This window comes from Scatophagus argus, chromosome 13 (assembly GCF_020382885.2).
Source record: "Scatophagus argus isolate fScaArg1 chromosome 13, fScaArg1.pri, whole genome shotgun sequence".
In the NCBI taxonomy this organism is placed as follows: Eukaryota; Metazoa; Chordata; class Actinopteri; family Scatophagidae; genus Scatophagus; species Scatophagus argus.
In genome coordinates, this window is record NC_058505.1 from 2,105,903 (window position 1) to 2,126,680 (window position 20,778).

The 20,778-nt window shown below is 40.1% G+C and overlaps 2 protein-coding genes across 7 annotated transcripts in view; both read right to left on the reverse strand.

Annotated features, from left to right (window-relative positions):
- Positions 1 to 15,029, reverse strand: part of LOC124069126 (dynein axonemal heavy chain 8-like) — a 32,305-nt gene extending 17,276 nt beyond the window's left edge. Inside the window, exons 1-37 of one of the 6 annotated variants that reach the window (XM_046407932.1) lie at positions 15,004 to 15,029; positions 13,670 to 13,762; positions 13,404 to 13,538; positions 12,595 to 12,679; positions 11,792 to 11,937; positions 11,072 to 11,258; positions 10,798 to 10,961; positions 10,419 to 10,595; positions 9,969 to 10,082; positions 9,262 to 9,369; positions 9,075 to 9,176; positions 8,816 to 8,956; positions 8,537 to 8,731; positions 8,362 to 8,438; positions 8,188 to 8,287; positions 7,957 to 8,076; positions 7,734 to 7,869; positions 7,435 to 7,622; positions 7,271 to 7,351; positions 6,796 to 6,912; positions 6,387 to 6,506; positions 5,490 to 5,628; positions 5,281 to 5,384; positions 5,091 to 5,197; positions 4,911 to 5,016; positions 4,653 to 4,776; positions 4,164 to 4,333; positions 3,934 to 4,060; positions 2,695 to 2,930; positions 2,308 to 2,412; positions 2,092 to 2,205; positions 1,944 to 2,006; positions 1,434 to 1,534; positions 1,183 to 1,320; positions 688 to 928; positions 388 to 587; positions 34 to 187 (exon numbers count right to left, since the gene is read on the reverse strand). In XM_046407932.1, the coding sequence (XP_046263888.1) occupies positions 34 to 187; positions 388 to 587; positions 688 to 928; positions 1,183 to 1,320; positions 1,434 to 1,534; positions 1,944 to 2,006; positions 2,092 to 2,205; positions 2,308 to 2,412; positions 2,695 to 2,930; positions 3,934 to 4,060; positions 4,164 to 4,333; positions 4,653 to 4,776; positions 4,911 to 5,016; positions 5,091 to 5,197; positions 5,281 to 5,384; positions 5,490 to 5,628; positions 6,387 to 6,506; positions 6,796 to 6,912; positions 7,271 to 7,351; positions 7,435 to 7,622; positions 7,734 to 7,869; positions 7,957 to 8,076; positions 8,188 to 8,287; positions 8,362 to 8,438; positions 8,537 to 8,731; positions 8,816 to 8,956; positions 9,075 to 9,176; positions 9,262 to 9,369; positions 9,969 to 10,082; positions 10,419 to 10,595; positions 10,798 to 10,961; positions 11,072 to 11,258; positions 11,792 to 11,937; positions 12,595 to 12,679; positions 13,404 to 13,538; positions 13,670 to 13,714 (4,767 nt within the window). In that variant the 5' untranslated portion in view covers positions 13,715 to 13,762; positions 15,004 to 15,029. Of the gene's footprint in view, positions 1 to 33; positions 188 to 387; positions 588 to 687; positions 929 to 1,182; positions 1,321 to 1,433; positions 1,535 to 1,943; positions 2,007 to 2,091; positions 2,206 to 2,307; positions 2,413 to 2,694; positions 2,931 to 3,933; positions 4,061 to 4,163; positions 4,334 to 4,652; positions 4,777 to 4,910; positions 5,017 to 5,090; positions 5,198 to 5,280; positions 5,385 to 5,489; positions 5,629 to 6,386; positions 6,507 to 6,795; positions 6,913 to 7,270; positions 7,352 to 7,434; positions 7,623 to 7,733; positions 7,870 to 7,956; positions 8,077 to 8,187; positions 8,288 to 8,361; positions 8,439 to 8,536; positions 8,732 to 8,815; positions 8,957 to 9,074; positions 9,177 to 9,261; positions 9,370 to 9,968; positions 10,083 to 10,418; positions 10,596 to 10,797; positions 10,962 to 11,071; positions 11,259 to 11,791; positions 11,938 to 12,594; positions 12,680 to 13,403; positions 13,539 to 13,669; positions 13,763 to 14,239; positions 14,487 to 14,510; positions 14,970 to 15,003 lie in introns of those variants that run through there. The other 5 variants (XM_046407934.1, XM_046407929.1, XM_046407931.1 and 2 more) reach the window with 5 other exon arrangements.
- Positions 15,030 to 15,117: 88 nt separating this feature from the next.
- Positions 15,118 to 18,588, reverse strand: LOC124069141 (tripartite motif-containing protein 16-like). Its single transcript, XM_046407970.1, has 2 exons — positions 18,323 to 18,588; positions 15,118 to 18,170 (listed from the first exon to the last, which is right to left on the reverse strand). Exon 2 carries the CDS (start codon positions 18,089 to 18,091, stop codon positions 16,337 to 16,339), a length of 1,755 nt encoding a protein of 584 aa, XP_046263926.1. The 5' UTR covers positions 18,092 to 18,170; positions 18,323 to 18,588; the 3' UTR covers positions 15,118 to 16,336.
- Between the last annotated feature and the right edge of the window lie 2,190 nt (positions 18,589 to 20,778).

Here is a 20,778-nt window from a genome sequence, read left to right on the forward strand (position 1 = left end):
TCAGAATATAAGGACAAAACGCATTAACTGAACCTGTGGCAGGTCCTTTGCGATGTCACCCCCAACAAACACAGCCTCCAAATAGATCCACAGGTTTTGTACAATGACCCACTGTTCAATGATGTCAGATGATGTTGACAGTTTGGAGACCCAATCCTGAATATCTGCTTTATAGTAAGTGCAGTATCTGTAAGAGTCAGACCAAGACACAAGTTCTTTAAGAAGTACAAGATGCTGTGTGAGCATGACGTGTGAAAGGATGCATTAAATTAAATGAACCCAAAACTCTCTGCATTAAAACTTTATTTTCCTCTTGGATGACCAGCTATAACCACTTCAGCCTACAGCAGCATATTTCTTACTTGGTGTTAAATACTGCTGCTGTACCTGTTGCTCAGCAGTGATCCCAGCACCATCAAACCATCCTCCAGCATGGTGAGGATCTCTGCCGTCTCTGCCCCTTTCAGCATCAGTTCTCCTCTATCCTTGAATGTCATCAAGGTCAGGATCTGGCCGGACCACGCCTCTTTCACTTGTGACAATTTGGCCTCAATATCCTTCTCCTTTACAGCCAATATGCATATGTCCTACAGCACAAATGAAACCACAAAGTCAAGCTTATGAATGCGAACAAAATAAGATAAAATATCGCAGCTAGAAAACATGGTTTCTAAACTGCCAGCAAACCTCAATATCATCCTTGTACTTCAGTAGAGGTGCTTCCATGATGTTCTGCAGTGTGAAGGTATTGGACTCCACCTCAAACTGGTGCCCAGTCAGCTCTGTGATCATGTCCCAATGTCTCCTCACCACAGATTTGTTTGCCATCATCTCAAGCAGAGGGCATGACTCACTGAAATCATCAATGGTCTTCTTCAGGTCGAGGAAGGCCTGCCACTCCTTCAGTCCCTTAGGCAGCCTTCGGCACCTATTAATAAGGATATTCATTGTGTGTTCAAGAGTAAAGATGAAGAAATATACTATACTATAATATACTTACACAACTTACATTTCAGTACTTTCACCTTCTTACAGTGGCTATACAGACCATATTGTATTAAGTTTGGTAACATTTTCATATTGGCACATGTCTACTTAAATTCCCGATTGCTTTCGACCACTTAAAAGAAAAAAAGTTTTCAATAGTAAGGTATGGAGAATGAACATAAATACTTGGATTACCTGTTCTGAAATTCCAGAAGTTCTGCATTGATCTTCTCAATATCCACATCTGTCCACAAAATGCCATAGTACCCGCTAATCTTATTCATCACTGCATCATATAGGCCATAGAGTTTCTGTAGCAGGTCAAGCTCTTTTCTGAGTTAATCACAGGAAATCATGGATATTTTAGTTGGAATCCATCAAAAAAACACCTCAAGTTTCAATGTTATGGTAATGAAGGAGAAAGATTTTGTAGAGTTGAAACACACTTTTTCTTTTGTAGACAGTCATACTCTGTGACTGGCAAGCCAAGAAGCTGCTCCCCAGAGGTATATGTGTTGAATTTTCTCCAAAGTTCTTCAAATCTGGCCTAAGTAAAATAAAAAGGGTCTGTACTAAAGAAAAGTAAGATGGTGCTATATTCTTTAATTTTATTTTATAACAGACATTCACACGCAGCAAGACCAAACAATATAGACAGAAACAAAAATCAGGACAGGATGCTGGTTGACACAGGAAGTTAATTACAAATCACAAGTAGTTTGTGGGACAAAGGAATCATGATGTTAGATGTAGTCCACAATGTGGACTAGCAGCTTTCTTCATCTCATTATGTTAAATTTTTGCCCGACACGACTTAGTCTAAAACTTAGTGTACAGAAGAACTACAGAAATTTGATTTTCCAGTTTCCTTAAACTGAAATGTTTAGAGTGTACCACATACTCTGTGCAGTATATATTTTTCACTTCTTTAAATGTTCTCATGCATGCAGTGTTACCTGATAGACCTGGAGCCTACGGCTGGCTTCTTTGGGAGCGATGCCATCGACCATGGGACCTTCCTAATGAACGAATTGTACAAAAACTGATTAACATATTAAATTTAAATTGAAAGACTTATAGCTGATACAATTACAGATTACTTACTGAATCATACTGTTCCATAAAAGTGCCAACATCATTGTTGAAAACGGCAACACACTCCAGCAGGTTTTGTTTGAACTCGGGCTGCTTATGAACAAGCTCGTCCTGCACTGACCTCTGACAAATTCAGGAATTAAAAAGCAAGACCACAGCTGTGTTACAGAAGAACACATTATAAAATTTCAAAGCAAAAAAGCATAAAGTAACAATAACACTCACAGCCTTAGACTGAAGCTTTGTGAAGCGCTGCCTCAGATTGTACACACCGTCGGCTTCTCTTTTGGTCACTTCGGCCTCAGCTTTAGTCAAAATCTCATAGGCTTCCTTTAAAATGTAACATTACAATAAGATGGTTATTATACAGCTGCATTAATCAAACTGCAGGGCTAACTTGTGAAGAATAAATAATACCCTGCCCCACTTCAACTAGAGAATTAAAGTGAAAAGCATTTATGAACCTATGAAAATTACTTCATAAGCATAGAATTTTAGACAGAGCACATTAAAGGGTGGTGGGCTACATGTGATCCCCAGCAGGGTCAGATTACCATTGCAATTATAGATTCCATTTATATTCTCGAAAACAAATTATTTTGGTATTCATACCTCAATGGATATCAATGTCATATCAGTTTGTATTTCAGCATCCCGAAGCTTAGACAGGGCCCCCATGGCATGACGCACATCTTCCAGATTGGCCACGGGATGACACAGTTGAGTGAGGTACTTGTTCATGTGAATGCTGGTGTCAATCATTTTCTTCCTGTACTTCTCCTTCAGATATCTGCACAACAGTTTCTTCCAGGCTCTGGTCTCAGCTTTTAAAGACTTCTTTAATGGTTCTGAATTCAAGACAGAAAAATTACAGTTCAAATTTTCTCACATTCCCCTCGAACGCACACTTCTCAAAGCAGAAAGAACCTACAAGTGATGAGACAGAAACAGAAAAAAATCTGTTCTATTTTGGTAAAGGTAAGGCTTTTCAAGATTTTATTACTAGTTAGTTATTACTAATGACTATTTTACTATTTTTAAGTCTCAACTTCATTATTATTAAATTAACAATCAAAGTATCATTATATAGGATGAAGATAAATGGAAAGAAAGACAAATGCTGTTTCTAGAGGCAGGAGGTTTCTGACAGAGGATTTTAAATACACGATAACGATGGTTTGTAGCAGGAACAAGTCGACAGACGCTGATGAAGCAGACACTTCACTGGACCGAGTGATACACATGAAGCTGTCCTTGTGCTCTCGCCTTAGCCTTGACCCCAAAGTAGTTATAATTCAATAGGAATCAAGTTTATAGTATATTGTACAGTAACCAGCCTGACACTGATGGCAGCAGGTTTATAGTGTGAGCAGGATTAATGAGCCGAGCTTCTGTGCTACGGCAGTTCCTGTTATTTCTTCTCTTTGACTGTGGACTGCTCCTGCAAACTACTGAATCAGTCAGTGTGTGCTGGTGGAATAAAGTGGATTCTCTCAAACATCCATTCATCAAAATAACTACCGTACATAGTAGAACATGTGGCTGTGAAGGAGACAGGCACAGTGGGCAAACGATCGTAAAACATCCTGTCAGCAACGACCAATCGGCCAAACTGACTAAACGGCCGACCTCTTCTTGTCCCAGCAGTGGGAAGACCCTAAAGCTTTAGCTCCTTCCTCTGGCTGTGTGCTGTAACACTTAAATGATTTCTCTCCACTCATTAGTGGAATCTGACCCAGCAGCCACACAGTGTGTAAAATGTGTAGTGTAGAAGTAAAAAAACAGCAAAAAACTTCATTTATTTATCTGGTTTCTGTCTAGAGGACATTATGTTAACACGTATTACCATACCTGTTGACAATTCAGTAGACCCCAGAACAATGAAGGGTTTGATATCATCAATCTCCTGTTCAACTGAATCATAGCGCTGGACTTCAGATTTGATCTGGATCAAAGATGGTTTGCTGTCCATGAATTCCTTTTGAAAGAGAAGATAATCATAACAATTTAACTGTAAGAACAAACAGATTTGTTGTCTAAAATTCAAAACAAGAACACGTGATGTTAGCAGAAAATCAAACCTTGACTTTGAGATTCCTGTCCTCATCCCAGATCACTCTGAAAGGACTGAACTGACTTAGAACATCTGTCACTTCTCCTCTCTGGGAACTGAGGACTGATCGAAGGAACGCAAACTTTTTGATGTCCTTGTGTTCAACAACTCTGTGATGAAAATGATCTTTTCCTTCACCTGAGATATCATCACAAACAGGCAAACACAAAAATAAAGAGAAATTGTTATTGATTTCCAAATATCAATTTAAAAAGACTAAACTTTTGATCGATGTTGGCCAAGTCAGAAGACTAACTGTATTATACACTGGACTTTCAGATTAAAACATAAATAAATAAATAAATTTTGATTATTCTCTTTTTGAATTTCTTGGATGAATCAACTTAAACTTCAGACTGTGCTGTAATTTTACGAAGATGAATTGTCACTGTCCTTCCAGTAAACTTTCAGTCTTTCAGGTTTCCTCTGATCCATGTCCATGCCGACAGTGACTTACCCCTGCTGTCCGTGTCATCACGACTGTACTCCTGCTGCCAGGCAACATCCTTACTAGCTTCCAACACTACGTTGATTAGCTGATTGATGGCCTGTTGGATCTCATCTATAGTGGGAATCATTACCTGATGACGACAAATATCAGACAGAAAACCAAAATTTTCTGTTTAACAGGACTGGGAAGGAATTCTTGATCGTGTCTCTTCCATACAAGGTAGCTAGAGTGAACTGGGGCCGCCAGTACACAACAGAAACTCACCAAATTGGGTATAACTAGCTGGACTTCAGATTTTATCAGGGGGACCATCTTTGACTCAGACTTTGGATTCCGGGAAATACTAAAACTCCAATTTACTGATGTCGATCTGTAAGAGATCATATTTCTTCTATTAGATATCAGCCTTTTTTTTTACATACTGATAAACACAGACATACTTACTTTGTGCCACAAATTCTTCTTTTCAGGGTCTCCAGAGATAGTTTTGTTGTCCTGACCAGTGCATCCAAAACCCTTGCACTAAAGTGTTCATAAAGCGTCTTAAACTCCTGAAATTCAGATTTTGAACTCAAACATTCATTTGTTTGTTTACTGAGTACAAGAACACATTGATATTGGCAAGCAAACATACCTTTTGAAATGGCCTGACTGCTTTGTCTCTAACTGGACCATCTAAACTCATTTCCTCAACCTCATTGGGGGTTTTCTGGCTCTTTGCTGACACACTTCTCTGTCCTAAAATGTTCAAAGGCGATTTCTTTGTGCTGTGCGACTGTAATTTAAACGCTTTTAAATGATTTATACTTGTGTGCAATACTTCAAACTAGGATGTAGGAGCACCTTGAACAGGTTCCTCGACAGTCTTCTTGGTGCCTTTTGATTCATAGCTGGCACTCAGCACAATATCCAGCTCCTTCACTGCTTGGCTGACACGACTACATTTGTCGTGCAATGTCTTTGCCAACTCTTTACATTTATTCTAAGAAAACATGAAGACATATGAACCAGACATAGTTCATAATTTATCTTCCATTCTCCAAAGCATATTTTAAAAGACAACAATTCAAACCTCATCTTTACTTACTTCACAAAAGAAAGAAAAAAAACTGTTAAACCTACGACGCTGGAGAGCAGCAGAAACAATGTCCGCTCTAGAGTTGATCAGGTTTATCACTAGAAGTGACTCCTTTCACATTGTTTTTACATTGTCATTTGAAACATTGTTGTTTTAAAACTATTACAGCTGCTTTAATGATTTATTTTACGGAAGTACATAAGCAACTCAATTAACTCCAGCCGTGGCCTAGAGGTTGGAGAAGCGGCTTGTGATCAGAGGGTCACCGGTTCCATTCCCCCACCAGACGGGCAGGAAAAATTTGGGTGTGGTGGAGTGATTAATGCGAAAAATGCTCCCCCCCTCCATTAGCCGGCTGATGTGCCCTTGAGCAAGGCACTTGACCCCCCAATATGCTCCCCGGGCGCTTGATGCTGCCCACTGCTCCTGTGTGTGTTTCACTGCATGTAATTTGCCGGGTGTTGCATGTGTGTGTTCAACTAAGGATGGGATAAATGCAGAAGACGAATTCAGTGTGTGTATGTAAAAATATATATACTGTCAATAAAGTTGATTCTTCTTCTTCTTCTTCTACTTCTACAAAGCTTAAAAAAACATGTGTTTTCATTTGGAGGCTCAAAATTAGATGTCATCCAAAAAAACAAAACATAAAAAGTCCATACCTTATTAAGCTCAACCAGGTGCTCCACTGAAGATGCATGTTCTTCTGGGAGTTCAATCAGCATAGTCTCTGAGATGTCTTTAAGGACATTATCAATATGTATCTCGCAGATATCCTGCACCTAACAAAAAGAAATGTCATCTACAAACATGGCCTCTGAGCAACAGTAATCTGAGGAATCACTGAACCGTAAAGGTGTGACAAAGGGCTGCTGACTGGTGACTGCATTGCTAAAAGAGTTTTTTTTATTCATGGCAGATCCACTCACTGCAGATTAACGATCAGATTTTCAGAACATAATTATTTTGGTGTTACTTTCAGCAATAACTTACTTGATATCATAACAGTACCCATATCTGAAAACAGAAGACAGCTAACATTTTGCTCAGTGCTTTTATTCAGCAACTTACCCTCTTTACAAGACGTTTGAGCTCAAGAAGAGCAGCCTCAACATTTTCAAAGAAGTTGTCGAGGAGGAGGGATGTCCAGGTGAGCAGCACTGTCCCGTGGCGAAGTGCAGATTCCACCTGGTAGTTTAAGAAAATATACTAGCTAAGAATTTAGGACACTAAACTCACTAAAACACAAAAGCCTTGAAAACAAGAACACAAAGCCTGCTGCACATCTGTTCACACCACCTGGTGCAAACTTCACGTTTGCAGGCTTCTACTTCTCCCCACAGAAGACACGAGTGTTTGCTTCTTGCCAAGCACCTGACGATGAAATGCTTCAAATGTGTACTCACACTGACTTGACAGCTGAACCAGAGTGAAACTATGTTTACATTCCTGTGAATACGAAGTTATTTATTCTTCAGCATTCTGATATTTTATGCTTTAGTTAAATGTTCCATCTTAAAATGTCCTGGATTAACAAATTGCATACCTTTTTGATTTTTGGAGCCATCAAGCTGTGGAATTCTGCAGGTATTTTCTCACAAGTGGTTTCATAATCTGCCAAAATGGTCTATAAAAAAACAAACAAGGAAAACAAGTCACTTAATATTAAGGTAACCCATACATTTGTAAAAATGCGTGATGATGACTTACCTGTAGACGGAGGTGGTTGGATTTTATTTTACTTTCCGACTTGACCAGACGCAAAGCCTGCCTTGGAACCTCCAGATCCATCTTCAACAAACACTTAGCCTCACGAATTACCTCAGTCACTTTAGGATCCAAGTTGATGAATAATCTTCCAGTCTTTGGATGACGAACCAGCAGTGTAACTTTCAAAACTGTTACAAAGCAGAACAATGAGAAAGTATTTTAAATGAGTCATCATGCTATCACGCAACATATCAAGAGGCACTGTGTGCAAAACTTGAAGTCAGAGGTAGAAAACCAACCATAATCTATTTTTGACGCTTCTTCCATCCACGCTGTGTGGTTAACATACTCGAACTTCACAAACGCAGCTGCAATTTGATTGTACATTTTAACCACACGTTGTCCCGCAGGACTGGACAGGATGATAGAGTTTTCCTGTTGATGACAACAAATATAGTTAAAATATTTCAGTAAAATAATAAAGTCGTTTTTGTTGCTTTGGTGAGAAACATTTAGGCTTACTTGCATATAAAATATGGGTTGCTCTATTTTTTTGTAAAGGTTCCTGACCCATCCAATCCTTCCAGCCACAGGAGGCATATTTCTAGCTAATGGAGGATCATTTCTCTGTTCGTCATAGAGCTGCAAAAAAAATGCACATAAGTAGATTTGTTCATATAATCAACAACTTCAATACTGATCAATAAATTTGATTCAATTCTCCATATCTACTCATGCATGAAAACAAGATACCTTTTTCACAAACTCTATTTCTGAAGCATAACGCTGAAGGATAAGACCCAAGATGTTGGAAATTTCTTTGTCAAGACAGGGAATGTTCTGCTTCCGGAAACTACAAATAAAGGAATTTATGAGATCGGTGTAGTCTTCAGATTATACTGCTATAACATACTACATCATACTCACCGCTCCATTAGGCAAAGAGCTTGCTGAGATGAAATGATGTCTGAGAAGCATGAACTCATAAATGCCCGCAGCTCCTTCTGCAGATAAGGAGACAGAAATTTAATGTATGAACATCTCCATGGGAAACAACACCCAATATGTATGCACCACAGACTGGAAACAGAACGAAACATACCTCAATGTCACTGACCCGAACCATAAACCCTGCAAAATCTGCTTCGAATTCGGCTGTCCCAGCCAGCATATCATACTGTTTCCTTTTCAGATTCATGGATACTGTGTGGAATTTTCTGGCCAGAATCTCAATGCCCTCAATATTTGATTTTCCAAGGGATTCAAACTTCTTGAACACAGCAATTACTTGTGAGATCTATAAAAGAAAACGCCTATTGTCACCATTGCATGGCCTTTTGGTGAGAACTGGATTCACATTTAAGATTAGCACAGACTGCACCTTTTCAAGCTGCTTGCAAAAGCCTTCAAACTTGCAGAAAATCTGCATCTCTGAAACCTCAAAGGGCTTCTTTCCAGGTCTTGTTTTAGTCTTTGTTTTCTGGAAGCAAGACCGATATTCCTGGTACAGGCAGATACAGTCCTACCAAAGATAAAACATGAATGAAAAGAGTTGCATGCAAATGTCAACATGTGTACTGAAACGTCATCCATGATACCAGAGATTTGACAAAGATACTGCAGGCAGGCGTCATCATCACCTGTATCTTCCTGATGACGTCTTCAGCATCTTGATCCCATATTAGACAAGTGCCATTGTCAGTAATATATGATCTGCATGCTGTAACCATCTGATTTGTGACCTGGAAGTTTTTTCAGGCATGCAATTACAGCGGGACAAAGTACACTGGATCATTAAGTTCAAGAGACTGAAGACAGTGTACTTACTTTGATGAACAATGTAGATATCTTTTCGCTTGTATTGTAGTAACATGAAACATCATAAATCATTTGGGTGGCACTGATGATACTCTGCACACCTTTCATTATGGTGACCTGAAATCACACATTTGAATATATTTCTGTTACCTGCAATATTCAGGAGTCCCTTATCCTTCTAATGAACAAATATTTTCCACACACATATTTTCATGTATGTGTATGGTAACATATTAGTCTGAAGAACTTGATGGAGCGGTTGCCATCATTACATTTGTCTCAGTAAGATATCAAAAGGTGCAAAGTATCCGCTTGGTTTTCAAGTAGAACCTGATTTTGACCACTAGAGGTCACTGTGTGCAAGGTTTAACACACACCTGTAGCACACATGGGCTGCCACTGAGATTGTTCACTTTTTTTAGTATTCATTTTGCAAAGATTTGCACATCAACAGTATATTCCAGTTAGTTATTTAAAAACTACTTGCTGTCGGTTGTTGACCAGCACCAACAAATGATAATTTGCTTGCTCACTTAAGGCATGCATGCTGTTTAAATACTTCATTTTAATTTGATATTTTTTGCATAACGTGAATTATGCTCCTACATCTTTCTGTATAAAGTTACACCTTAGAGAGATTCTAGTTCAATACTAAAAAGTACGCTTTTTCCTTAGACATGACAAGATATTCATTACATCAAATTATTAATACATACCGGGTCACTGTCGTAAAGAGGTTGACAAACTTTCTCCAGTGTGTTAAGGAATTTTACATTGTCTTTTGCCTCACTGATACGATCTGTTATTCTGGCATCAAGCTCCCGCCACATCTGCGAAGGTACAAAGTTTTTGTGAAATTCTGTAGTCCATAAAATGTTCTTTTAAAAGATACTGCTCCAGGGAACAAAGTAATGCTTTCAGATTTCTGAATAACATGCCCTGTCTTAAACAGAGTTATCAAGAATCAGTAACAATCAACAATGCATCACTCGTCAGCCGATGAACAAAAAATAATTCAACACTGGAATCAGACAGAATTCCACGACAACTAGAAGTCGTATCATTCCTGTACACAGCAAACCTTAACCAGATTCACCAACATCTGGTGAAAATCGCGATTAGTTACTTCTTTATGTATTACTTAGTATAAGTCTAACCATCTGTACCTTCATTGTCTTGGAACGGCCGATATGGAGCACCATGGTCACTGCCTTACACTCTTGGCCTTTGATGTGACTGATGATGGAGTTGAACTTTAAAAACATTTTATTCCAATGTTCTAACTCACTCAGAGGCCCTTCAGAATCAACCACTGTCCTCAGCAGATCACTTTCTATCAGGACCTGGTAACGATGAATAAAGAGAAAAGTTACAATTTCCTTCCTAAGAGCAGCAACTGAATCAACAAATCTACAATAAAACCAATTTAGAAACTGATATACTTAAGCATTACAAAATATGGGATTTGCTCACAACGGAATCATTTTCTTTCCAATGTTAGTTAGTATTGTGATAAAAAAAACATTCAATATTAACTTTACCAACCTTCTCAATTTGCTTGCACCACTGAATCAGAATGTCTTCCATCTGATGCACCATGTCAGGATCAGCAGCTGCCACTTTCATGTGTTCAAGGGTGGTCAGTTTAGACAAGTCAACATCTGTGACTGTGCTCAGCTGAACAACACTCTCATTGCTCTTCTGGAGCTCTGAAGTTCAAACAAGAAAGGCAAAATGATCACTACAAACAGTTCTAATTTTTTTTTCAACATCAGAACTTGAAAGATCTGTAACTGACAACCTAAAAAAAAAGACTTACCATCTAAGGACCGAAGAGAACGTTTTATGGTGTACTTGAAGTTTTTTATAAATTTTCTTCCATGTCTAGACTTATCTAAAGCACCCCAGTTTTGTGCTGTATCAAGAGCTGGTTGTACAAAGTTGAAGGCATTCCTGATTCCTTTCAGGAGGCCATCTCTGGCATCAACCTCTGAGAAGAAGATCTCCTACAAGGCATTCAGACAAGATCATCCATCGCTTCACAAATTCCAAAGGCAAACAAGTAAAATCTAACATAATGCTGGTTGCACAGTCACAGTCAGGTAATGCAGTGCATGTTTTCAAAGGCAACAGTTACCAGCTTCTCCTAAATGAACTCAGTGAATGCTAATTATTTTCATCTGACTGGCTGAGTACAAATGAGTAAAATAAGCAGTTTGTTAAATGACAGAAAAACCGAACTCCTCAAACATGACTGCATCAGCTTAGAATAAACTAAGAAAATCTTAAAGTATTTTACCAGTATGAGCACTCCAGCAACATGATGCATTTAAACGGCCATAAATCAGTTGTACTGAGATTTTAGCACACAATAACTGCTAATGATGTGTGGAGAGATACATGTGGCTTTTTATGTAATAATCACAGCAATAAACTTAAAAGAATAGAATCTTACGAAAAATGAATCTATCAAAAAAATAAAATAATTACATAAACACATCACTTACCCACACACACACACACAAAAAGACCGTCTTACCTGATGTATGCTTTCTGGACTCACGGGAACGTCCACTCTCCTCCGTATGAAAGAGCAGCAAACGCCTGTGAGGCACGTCTGAGACAAATTGGCTAAAAACAGCCGTAATATTTTCCCCTCTTTGGTAGGATACGAGCGCCCACACTCTGAAATTAAATCCAAATGATTTTTGATGAGAAGGTCTCCCTCAACCTTCAACAAGATGGAGTGTCGTGAGCGTTTGCCATGTGTCTCTCAACTAATCTTAAATTTGAGTAAAAATGGAACTTAACTGGGTAATCTTTGATTTGTTAAATTATTAATATTAATGATAATGAAAGTATTTGACTAATCATAATTTTCAATATCCAAGGAGTTTTAATTTACAACCTAATATGAAGATTGGATATATGGCAAGATATTGTAATTTGTTTCCTTATTTGTTTGGAATGATGGCAATCATCACAGCAATCATGGAAATCGACATTCACATAAATAAACAGAAACAAACAGATTGCAACTTTTGTTTGCTGGTGGTTTGCTAGAACCATGAATCCAAAACGACCAGCACAAATACAATCCATCTTATGGCCTTATCCCACAGCCAGTGCAAAGCGGCACACAGTAGAAGTGTCACTGTAATGTACTCACACCTATCTGTGTACCAATGTACGTGCTGGTCTGAAAAAGAGGTCTGGTCAGACATAAAACAGTCCAGGAACAGTACGTAATCCTGGACCATTTTAAACCATGACAAATAAATGAGGCATGGTGGCCTAATGTCAAACAATCTAAAATCAGAGTATTTCTAGACTGAAGCTTACCTGGTCCTGGGATGTCAGCCTCTTGATACACAAAGGAAATGGTTTTACGACCTCCTTTGGCAAAAAAATCATCAAAAGCAGCCAGCTGTACAGCATGAAAAGAAAAACAGAAATGAAAGGGTTTTTTTTTAACATAAATGTCACTATAACATAGAAATCAAGAAATTAAACCAACAACACCATACTCTTGGTGAAGAAGGGACATTAAAAAGAAAACTCAATCAACAATGAAGTGAGCAAAAGCAATGTTGTAACAGAGTACCTCACGAATTGACACTAGAGACACAGTGTACACTTTAATCCAAAGTTTGCATGAAAAAAGAAATTTCAGTCTGCTGTACTGCAGTATAAAAAACACCAATATGATGTGTTGATATGTCTTGACAATTTGCAACACCTTTGAATACATCATACAACTGCCATATCGCGAACTTGACCTGGCCAATAAATATAAGACAATATGACTTTTATGCTTAAGGTGTGTTTCATATCAATGCCAAGTCCTGGCTCTCATTTCTTTTGTTCCATGTCTCTGAAGTAAGGAAACTGTTGGTGCAGGGAAGGCGAAATGTAATTAACATGGTGTTCTGGCCAGTTTTTCTTCGCCACTGTCGCCAAGTGCTTGCTCAAGGGGAATGTTGAGTTCTCTGTATTACAACTTCATTAAAGAGTTTAGTCTAGACCTTCTCCAACTGGAAAGTGTCATGAGATAACTTTGGTTGTGAAATGGTGCTATATAAATAAACTGAATTGAACTGAAATTGAATTGAATTGTGCACTGATTGCCAAAATCAGTGGGAAAAACTCACAGAAGGAGAATCTAAAATAAAGTCCTCTACTGCTGCTGGTTCCAAGAACAGCCTGGCAGCCAGGAGGTCAATCATGTACTTGTGTGCAGGGGTGAGGAGCTTATTTCGCTCTTCTCGTGCCTGCTTGTATTTGTCCTGGGAAAGACAATGGTAGTAGTAATTTTACTCTTCCCACACTGAAAAACTGTATCGTTCTTGATAAATTGGATGGATTTGTTTGACGTGTACTCTGTAATCCTTTGTGTAAAGGTGTTACATCCATATACCTGACATCCATGCTTGTTTGCCTTTGAATCATGTGCATCCATCATGAACACCTCTCTTTGCTCTTGAAAAACTCAGCTCTTCTGCTTATCCTCCTACATTTAATCATAGAACTAAAAAATTAGTGATGGAACCTCATGTACTTTGTTCATTTAGATTAACAGATCTAGCAAATAAACACACAGACTTCTATGATGGTTATGTTAGAAACTTCATTGTCCAAAATTTGGAAAATTGTCTTTGGCTTCGCAATAATCAACATGGGCTACAAATACAATAGTTAAAAAACACATAAAATTTACGGTTCAATAGGTCAGAAGGCTACTTTTTTATTATGATTTCTTACTAATATTCCCGTTACAAGTTGGTGGCGCTGGACACAATGCACAACTCAAATACACACTAGCGCCAACACACTCGGGACCTTAAGTGCCGGCTAACGTTCAACTGTTCAACGAACGCTTCATTTGTGTGATGTTAACTTACCTACGACTGAAACTGCATCTCAGTATTGCAAACATGCGCATAACTAACTCAATAGTTCAATAAAACTAAAACCCAACGTTACTTACTTTAATGTGATGGATGTTAATTTACGTACAGTTACGAGGTTAGCGTTAAGCTAACGCTCGTCGGTCAATTACCAGTAGTTAGCAAACTACCGTTGCAAAGTCTTATCAGTTTTACACCGTGTTCTAAGCTAACTCAAAGTTAAATAAACGTAAAAGCTAGCGTTACTTCCTTTACTGTGACGGATCTTAATTTACTGATAAGGTGAACGTGAAGCTTTATAGCAAACTACCAGCCTAGCGCCAGCATTGACATTATGACAACTAAAATTACCTGAGGTGAGCGAACTATCTCGGACAGTTTCGCTATTAGCTGGCTTATACCTTCCGTTTGTTAACCTAACATTGCTTATATATCTATACTACTTACACCTTCTGCCCTTACCGAAACTCACTCAACTGATAAGAAATTATAGTTGCCTACTGGGCACATATTCTGATGGTATTCCGAGTACGACTTGGTGATGGTTTCAGACTTTCAACGGCTGAAAATGTCAATTTCTGTCACTGTCGCCGCCGTCTCGACCCTTCGCAAACGGCAGGCGTTCCAGCCGTTAGCGCGTAAGACGACGTGGTGACGTAGTGTGAACCTCCGCGGTCCTGGCGGGCCTTATTCCCCTCCCAAAGATGTAAATTATACTTGTCCGTGTACTAGAATATTGCAGTCTTTCGTCTAGCTGACGTTCATGATTGGAAGTGGAGGCTCATTTTTACTGTACCTACTTGTACCTACTACCTGTTGCTTCTAAGGCGACGAGCTGACCCACCTGTACTGATCCTAAATCCAGATCAGACCTGTGTGTGAAGATTGACAACCAGGAGGTAGAATCTAGCAGTCTGGAGAATGACTGAGACTTCCTGCCTCGTAAGAAAACGAAGGACCCTGAAGCCAAGAAGCCAGAGGACTCGCATGACAGAGCTGCTTACTAAAGTAACTGAGTAATAAAGATAATCTGTCATCCAGCATGAAAAGGCGTCATATCCAACAGGTTACTTTTAAAGTGCTGAAGAAGCAGCTCCAAGTTTCTGCAAAACTGACAAACTCGGGCTCAGTTACTGAACTTAAGAGCTTCATGAATTCAAACATCTGAAGCAGCTCATCAGCGTTTTGCATTGATTTTTCTCATGCCTGTTAACTTATGGTAGAAACCTTCAGTTTGTTCACACATCACCGTCAGTGAAGGCCGTTAAGTGAATCTTATTCAGTGATTTCATGTACACATTCGCTTCATCCACACAATCACTTTGTATGAGCAGAACCTCAGCTATGTGAAAGGACACAATCAAAGATCTGCTTACTGATTATGATCAAGAGAGTTACATTTATCATTTAATGACATTTTATACAACACTTCATTACACCACTACCTATAGAATATTTTTACAGAACAACAAATGAAAAGATGTACCGTCCATAATGTTTGCCTGGCAGGTGATGTCTGAGCGGTGAAGAAATGTCACATCAGCATCAGTGTTGCAGGCTGTGACTCCTGTGGACAAACTGACGCAGTGTGATATTACATATAGTTAAGTCCATATACAGTATATTGGGACAAGCATAAGGTATTTGGCCCTCAGCCCCTCTACACCACCACGCAGGATGTGAGCAAAGTGAAGACTTTCAGGTTTAATTCAAGGGCTTTGACGTAAGTGTGCCAAAGCAGTTGGAACAATCTTTAAATGAAGGAATTAACTGACAAGCTCAGCAACAACAGAAGTCCTGGAGGACGACAGAGGACAACATGCTACTAACAGTTTTCATATCAATTCATCTTCTGTACGAAGTAATTTGACGTGTCAAAACTCAAACAAATGAGGCTGAAACTATCTGCATGTAACATGTTGGGTGTAACCAACATTGTGGTGAAGTGCAGGAGCTGACAGACCCAATATACTGCAGAGACACATGTTGTTTAGATCAGAGCTCAAACTAGTTTGCTTTGACTTTAAAAAGAGTGAAATGAATGAATGAGTAGCCATTTTCACTGAGAGGTAAAATCAGTCAGCACAAATAATCAGCTCTCAGCTACAAACACGACGACAAAATACGTTGAAGAATTAAAACAGAATTTAATCCACTGTCCGTTTAATGACTTTTGTCTATTTCAGTTTACAAAACTCAGCAGTGATTCCATCAGCAAGAGGCCCAAGTCCAGCATAGAGAGGCTGAGTGAATGTGGTCTGGACTCTGTGGAGGAGAGTCATGGTTTCAGAGATGCTGTAGAAGGACAGAATACCTGCACTGTGATCCAGGTACACTCCTACTCTGGAGGACGGAGGACCTGAGACAGCAGTTTGGACATTCTTGTACCAAAAATTATACCTGTTTTGGTGACAATCCAACAGCCAAGATTTGTTATTTCCTCCAAATTCACAGTCATTCCTGCTGCTCGACCTGCTGCTCGACCTGCTGATATTCTTGTATGCGACTGCTACACAAACTCCATCCCCTCTCCACTCCACCTCCCAGTAACAACGTCCAGTCAGACTCTCTCTGCTCAGGACCTGACAACAATCAGTGAATCTGTCTGGGTGATCAGGACAAAACTGATGTTTTCTAGTTCTTGATACTTTTCTGTTCCCCTCAGATAATAACAGCCATGTGTTTGCTGTGTTTGGATCCAGTGTGATTTCACATGAATATTTTAAGAAGGCAGCTCTGGTCTTGGGCTCTGGTTCTGACAGTAAAACATCCACTTCAGTCAGTGAGATGTTTGTCCATGTGTCCCTCAGGACGTCCTGTAGTTTGTCTCTGAGCTCTGACACAGCAGCCGTCACATCCTCAAAGTATCTCAGAGGACGGATGTTGATGCTGGATGAGTGTGTGGACTCACTGAGTGCTGACAGTGAGGGGTAGTTGTGTAGAAACTGGGTGTGATCCTCTGTGTGTGAGAGCTTCTTCAGCTCAGCGTCTTTCCTCTTCAGCTCAGTGATCTCCTGCTCCAGCTTCTCCTGAAGCTCCAAGACTCGACTCACTTCAGTTTGCTGCTGGGATCTGAGCTGCTGCTTCACATCAGAGCTTCTTTTCTCCATGAGACGGATCAGCTGAGTGAAGATCTTCTCACTGTCCTCCACTGCTTTATCAGCAGAGCGACTGATGGCCTCCACCTCCTGTTGAAGCACCTTCAGGTCTTTCTGTCTGTCCTGGATTCTCTGCTGGATGTTTTGTAGACTCACCTCGACTTCTCTCTGCCTCTCAGTCCTTTCTGCTGCAGCTGACACTGTGTCGTGGCCTTTATGTTCATCCACAGTGCAGAGATAACAGATACACTGCTGATCAGTACGGCAGAACATCTTCATCACCTCATCATGACGAGAGCAGGTGTTCTCCTGGAGCTTCTCAGTGGGCTCCACCAGCTTGTGTTTTTTTAATGGAGGTGCATCATAGTGAGACTGAAGGTGTTTCTTACAGTAAGAAGCCAGACAGACCAGACAGGACTTGTGGGCTCTGAATCTTCTCCCAGTGCAGACATCACAGGCCACATCTTCAGGTCCAGCATAGCAGGAATCAGCAGGAGCAGCTTGGAGTCCAGTCTTCTTCAGCTGCTCCACTAAAACTGCTAACATGGTGTTTTTCATCAGGACAGGCCTCGGTGTGAAGGTCTGCCTACACTCAGGGCAGCTGTGGATTCTCGTCTCATCCTCTTCATCCCAGTGGGTTTTAATACAGTTCATGCAGTAGTTGTGTCCACAGGGAATCGTCACCGGATCCTTCAGTAGATCCAGACAAACTGAACAAGAAATTTGTTCCCGGTCGAGCTGAACTCCTTTCTGCTCCATTTCACCTCTCATTGGAAACGACTGCCTGAGTTTCTCTTCCTGGGAAACTCGTCTGAGCTCTGATCTAAACAACATGTGTCTCTGCAGTGAATGAGGCCTGTCGGCTCCTGCACTTCACTGCCATCTTGCTTACACCCATCTTCAAACTGTGGATCTGAAGGGGAGGGAACAGGAAACATGTGGAGATGACTGTGTTGATACGTTAGATTGTCTATGTCAAATTGTAATGTATTTTGTGAGCATTGAAATTTTGTTTGGTTATTATTTATTTATACTGCCCACGTGTAATGTTACAGAAAAGAATACCAGGGGTTTGTTAGCGTCGGAGTTGAATAGTTTCAGCTTTATGCAAATGAGCAGCCTCCGTCGCAAATACACGATTCGCGAAACTGCAACCAAAAATGCATTTACTGTCGCCATCGATCAAAAATGAAGGTATATTCAGAAACTGCATTATTTATGTCTCGCCTCAAATGTTTTCACAAACAGCTTTAGTTGAACTATTCTCGAGATTTGAGCCAAAGTTTCCAAACGAGCCGCCCTGTTGATTCGTTATGAACTAATGCCGGAGCTTGCAACCCACACGTGACAGCATTCAGCCAATCAGATGCAGCCAGGAAGTGTTTCCGCTCGTGCAGCCTAAGAAACCACAGCGTTTCCACGGACTGTCCGCTCCCTATTAAAGCCCACTGCATCGAAAGTTGGCTGCAATTCACCTAGGGGGCACTCGCGAGGTAGTTCACAATGAACGAGAGTAATTATTTACACTAACTTACGGACCAAAACATTTTCATATTTCAATTTTTGCAAATATAGTATCAATTATCAGACATCAAATATCAGAACTGAAACCGAAAAATACTACATCCCGTTCTTTTTTCTCACAGAGCAGACGGTCTTGCCCATAAAGCGCTAACATTCTGCTAATGTATGCTGATTTGACAGAGTTTGATGGATGCCTCTAATTTTTCATAGAATATAAATATACAGCATATGGTTAGAACACAGCTTAACGACTGCTTAGTTCTTTCTGATTACAATAAAGAAAACCAGCATTACAAATTGTTAAAACTGAGCCACCACTGGGGGGCGACAGAGATCCACCAACGTGAGGAAACATGTTGCCATGACACGTTTTTGTTTTTGTTTCCTGTGTAGGTGTACTCTGCCCAAGAATGAAATTAACCACCACAATCCTGTTTTACATCTTAATGTTGTACTGATTAATTTCGTTGTTGCACGAGATATTAGAACGTCTCTATATGAGGTTTTTATATGGGGGGGTAAAGCTGCTGGTTATGCAGGCTCTCAGAGAAGGTCAGAGGAGGAGACCCTTAATTCTGCACAGTTGAATCAGCAATGTGGTTCATTTTGTAACTCTGCGTTTTATGAAAATGCTTCTTAATGTAACCTTTCACTCACCTCAGGTGTTGCAAAAACCACCAACACCAACACTGGATGCTTCAGAAGTAACACCATCAGCCGTAACTTTTAATGAAAAAGTCAACTTCAATGTCAACTTACAGTATCTTAAATTAAACCACCTCCCAAAGTCCAAGCTCAAAAAATAAGTGGGAGTAAGCTTGGAATGGGATAAGCTTCTCAGAGGCATCAGATTGTCCCGTTCTGTGCAGCAGCAGCATGATGATCACATTGCTCCAGTTATCTGCCTCAGGCTGGTGCCCTGCTTGGAGAGGCATTTGGTTGTCAAATCATTCAAAGTGGAGTTTCCAGAGCTTCTGGGCAGCAGTCTGTTCAGTGTTTCCAATGTTGGCCCTGCAGAGCCAAACAAGTTCAACAGGTTCCTATTTTTGGTCAGGAATGTCATAACAGGAAGGTGGGACAGGAGTCTGCAGGAGATCCTGCATTTTGTTGAAAGTGAGACTCATTAAGCTCATTGCTATTTAACCGCTGCTCATTTTTTTAGAGGATGAGTTCACCGACCCCCCCAGAAAATTGGATTCTGTCATCATCTACTCACCTCCATGATGATGGAAAGTCGGGTGAAGTTTCTACAAAATAGGAGGGACTTCTTCTAAAAACAATCCAAAAATGACACAAAATGGCTCCATACAGCTCATACTATGTAAACCATGTCTCCAGAAGCCAGAATTTGTTACGGCAGGTTTAAGTGTACGTAATTATACAATAAAAAAGACAGTGTCCTTTGGTTGTCATTCAGAGACAATCGGTGGCTCTCATCTTTAAAAGGTTTCACTCTTGGGGAGTGTTGATGGCTTCCTCTTATTCTGACAGACACTGTGTGCAGGAACATCAGCCCGGTCATACTGTTGGTACCTCTGGTGGCCTCTGCCTGAACCGAAAGCTTGCAGGCTTTGCTTCATTAAAACTAAGCAGGCGCTGACTCGTGCATCTCTGATCCACTCTGAACTGCTTTCCAAAAGCCCACTGATGGATTAGATTTTCTTTTTAACTGTAGCTGTGGGCATTGACTCTGTTGTATCAGACAGGCTGGATCTAAACCGACTGCGGCAGTGAAACAGCCTTCGTTTTGCATAAATACATCAGACCTGACGGTGTTAGCGAGGAGGCAGAGCCGGTGTCACGTTTAAACCAGATCTGGTTACATGTGTCTTTCATACACAGACACATTTAATTGCCAAGAGAAACACTCAATGGGAAAACTGTGTTGAGGAAGTTGCTTTCCTGCTCCATCTTTTCTTTTCAGTTCACTTTTTCCCCCCACTTTAATTTAGATGACAATTCGCACATGAACCATACGGTATGTTTTACAGCTCATT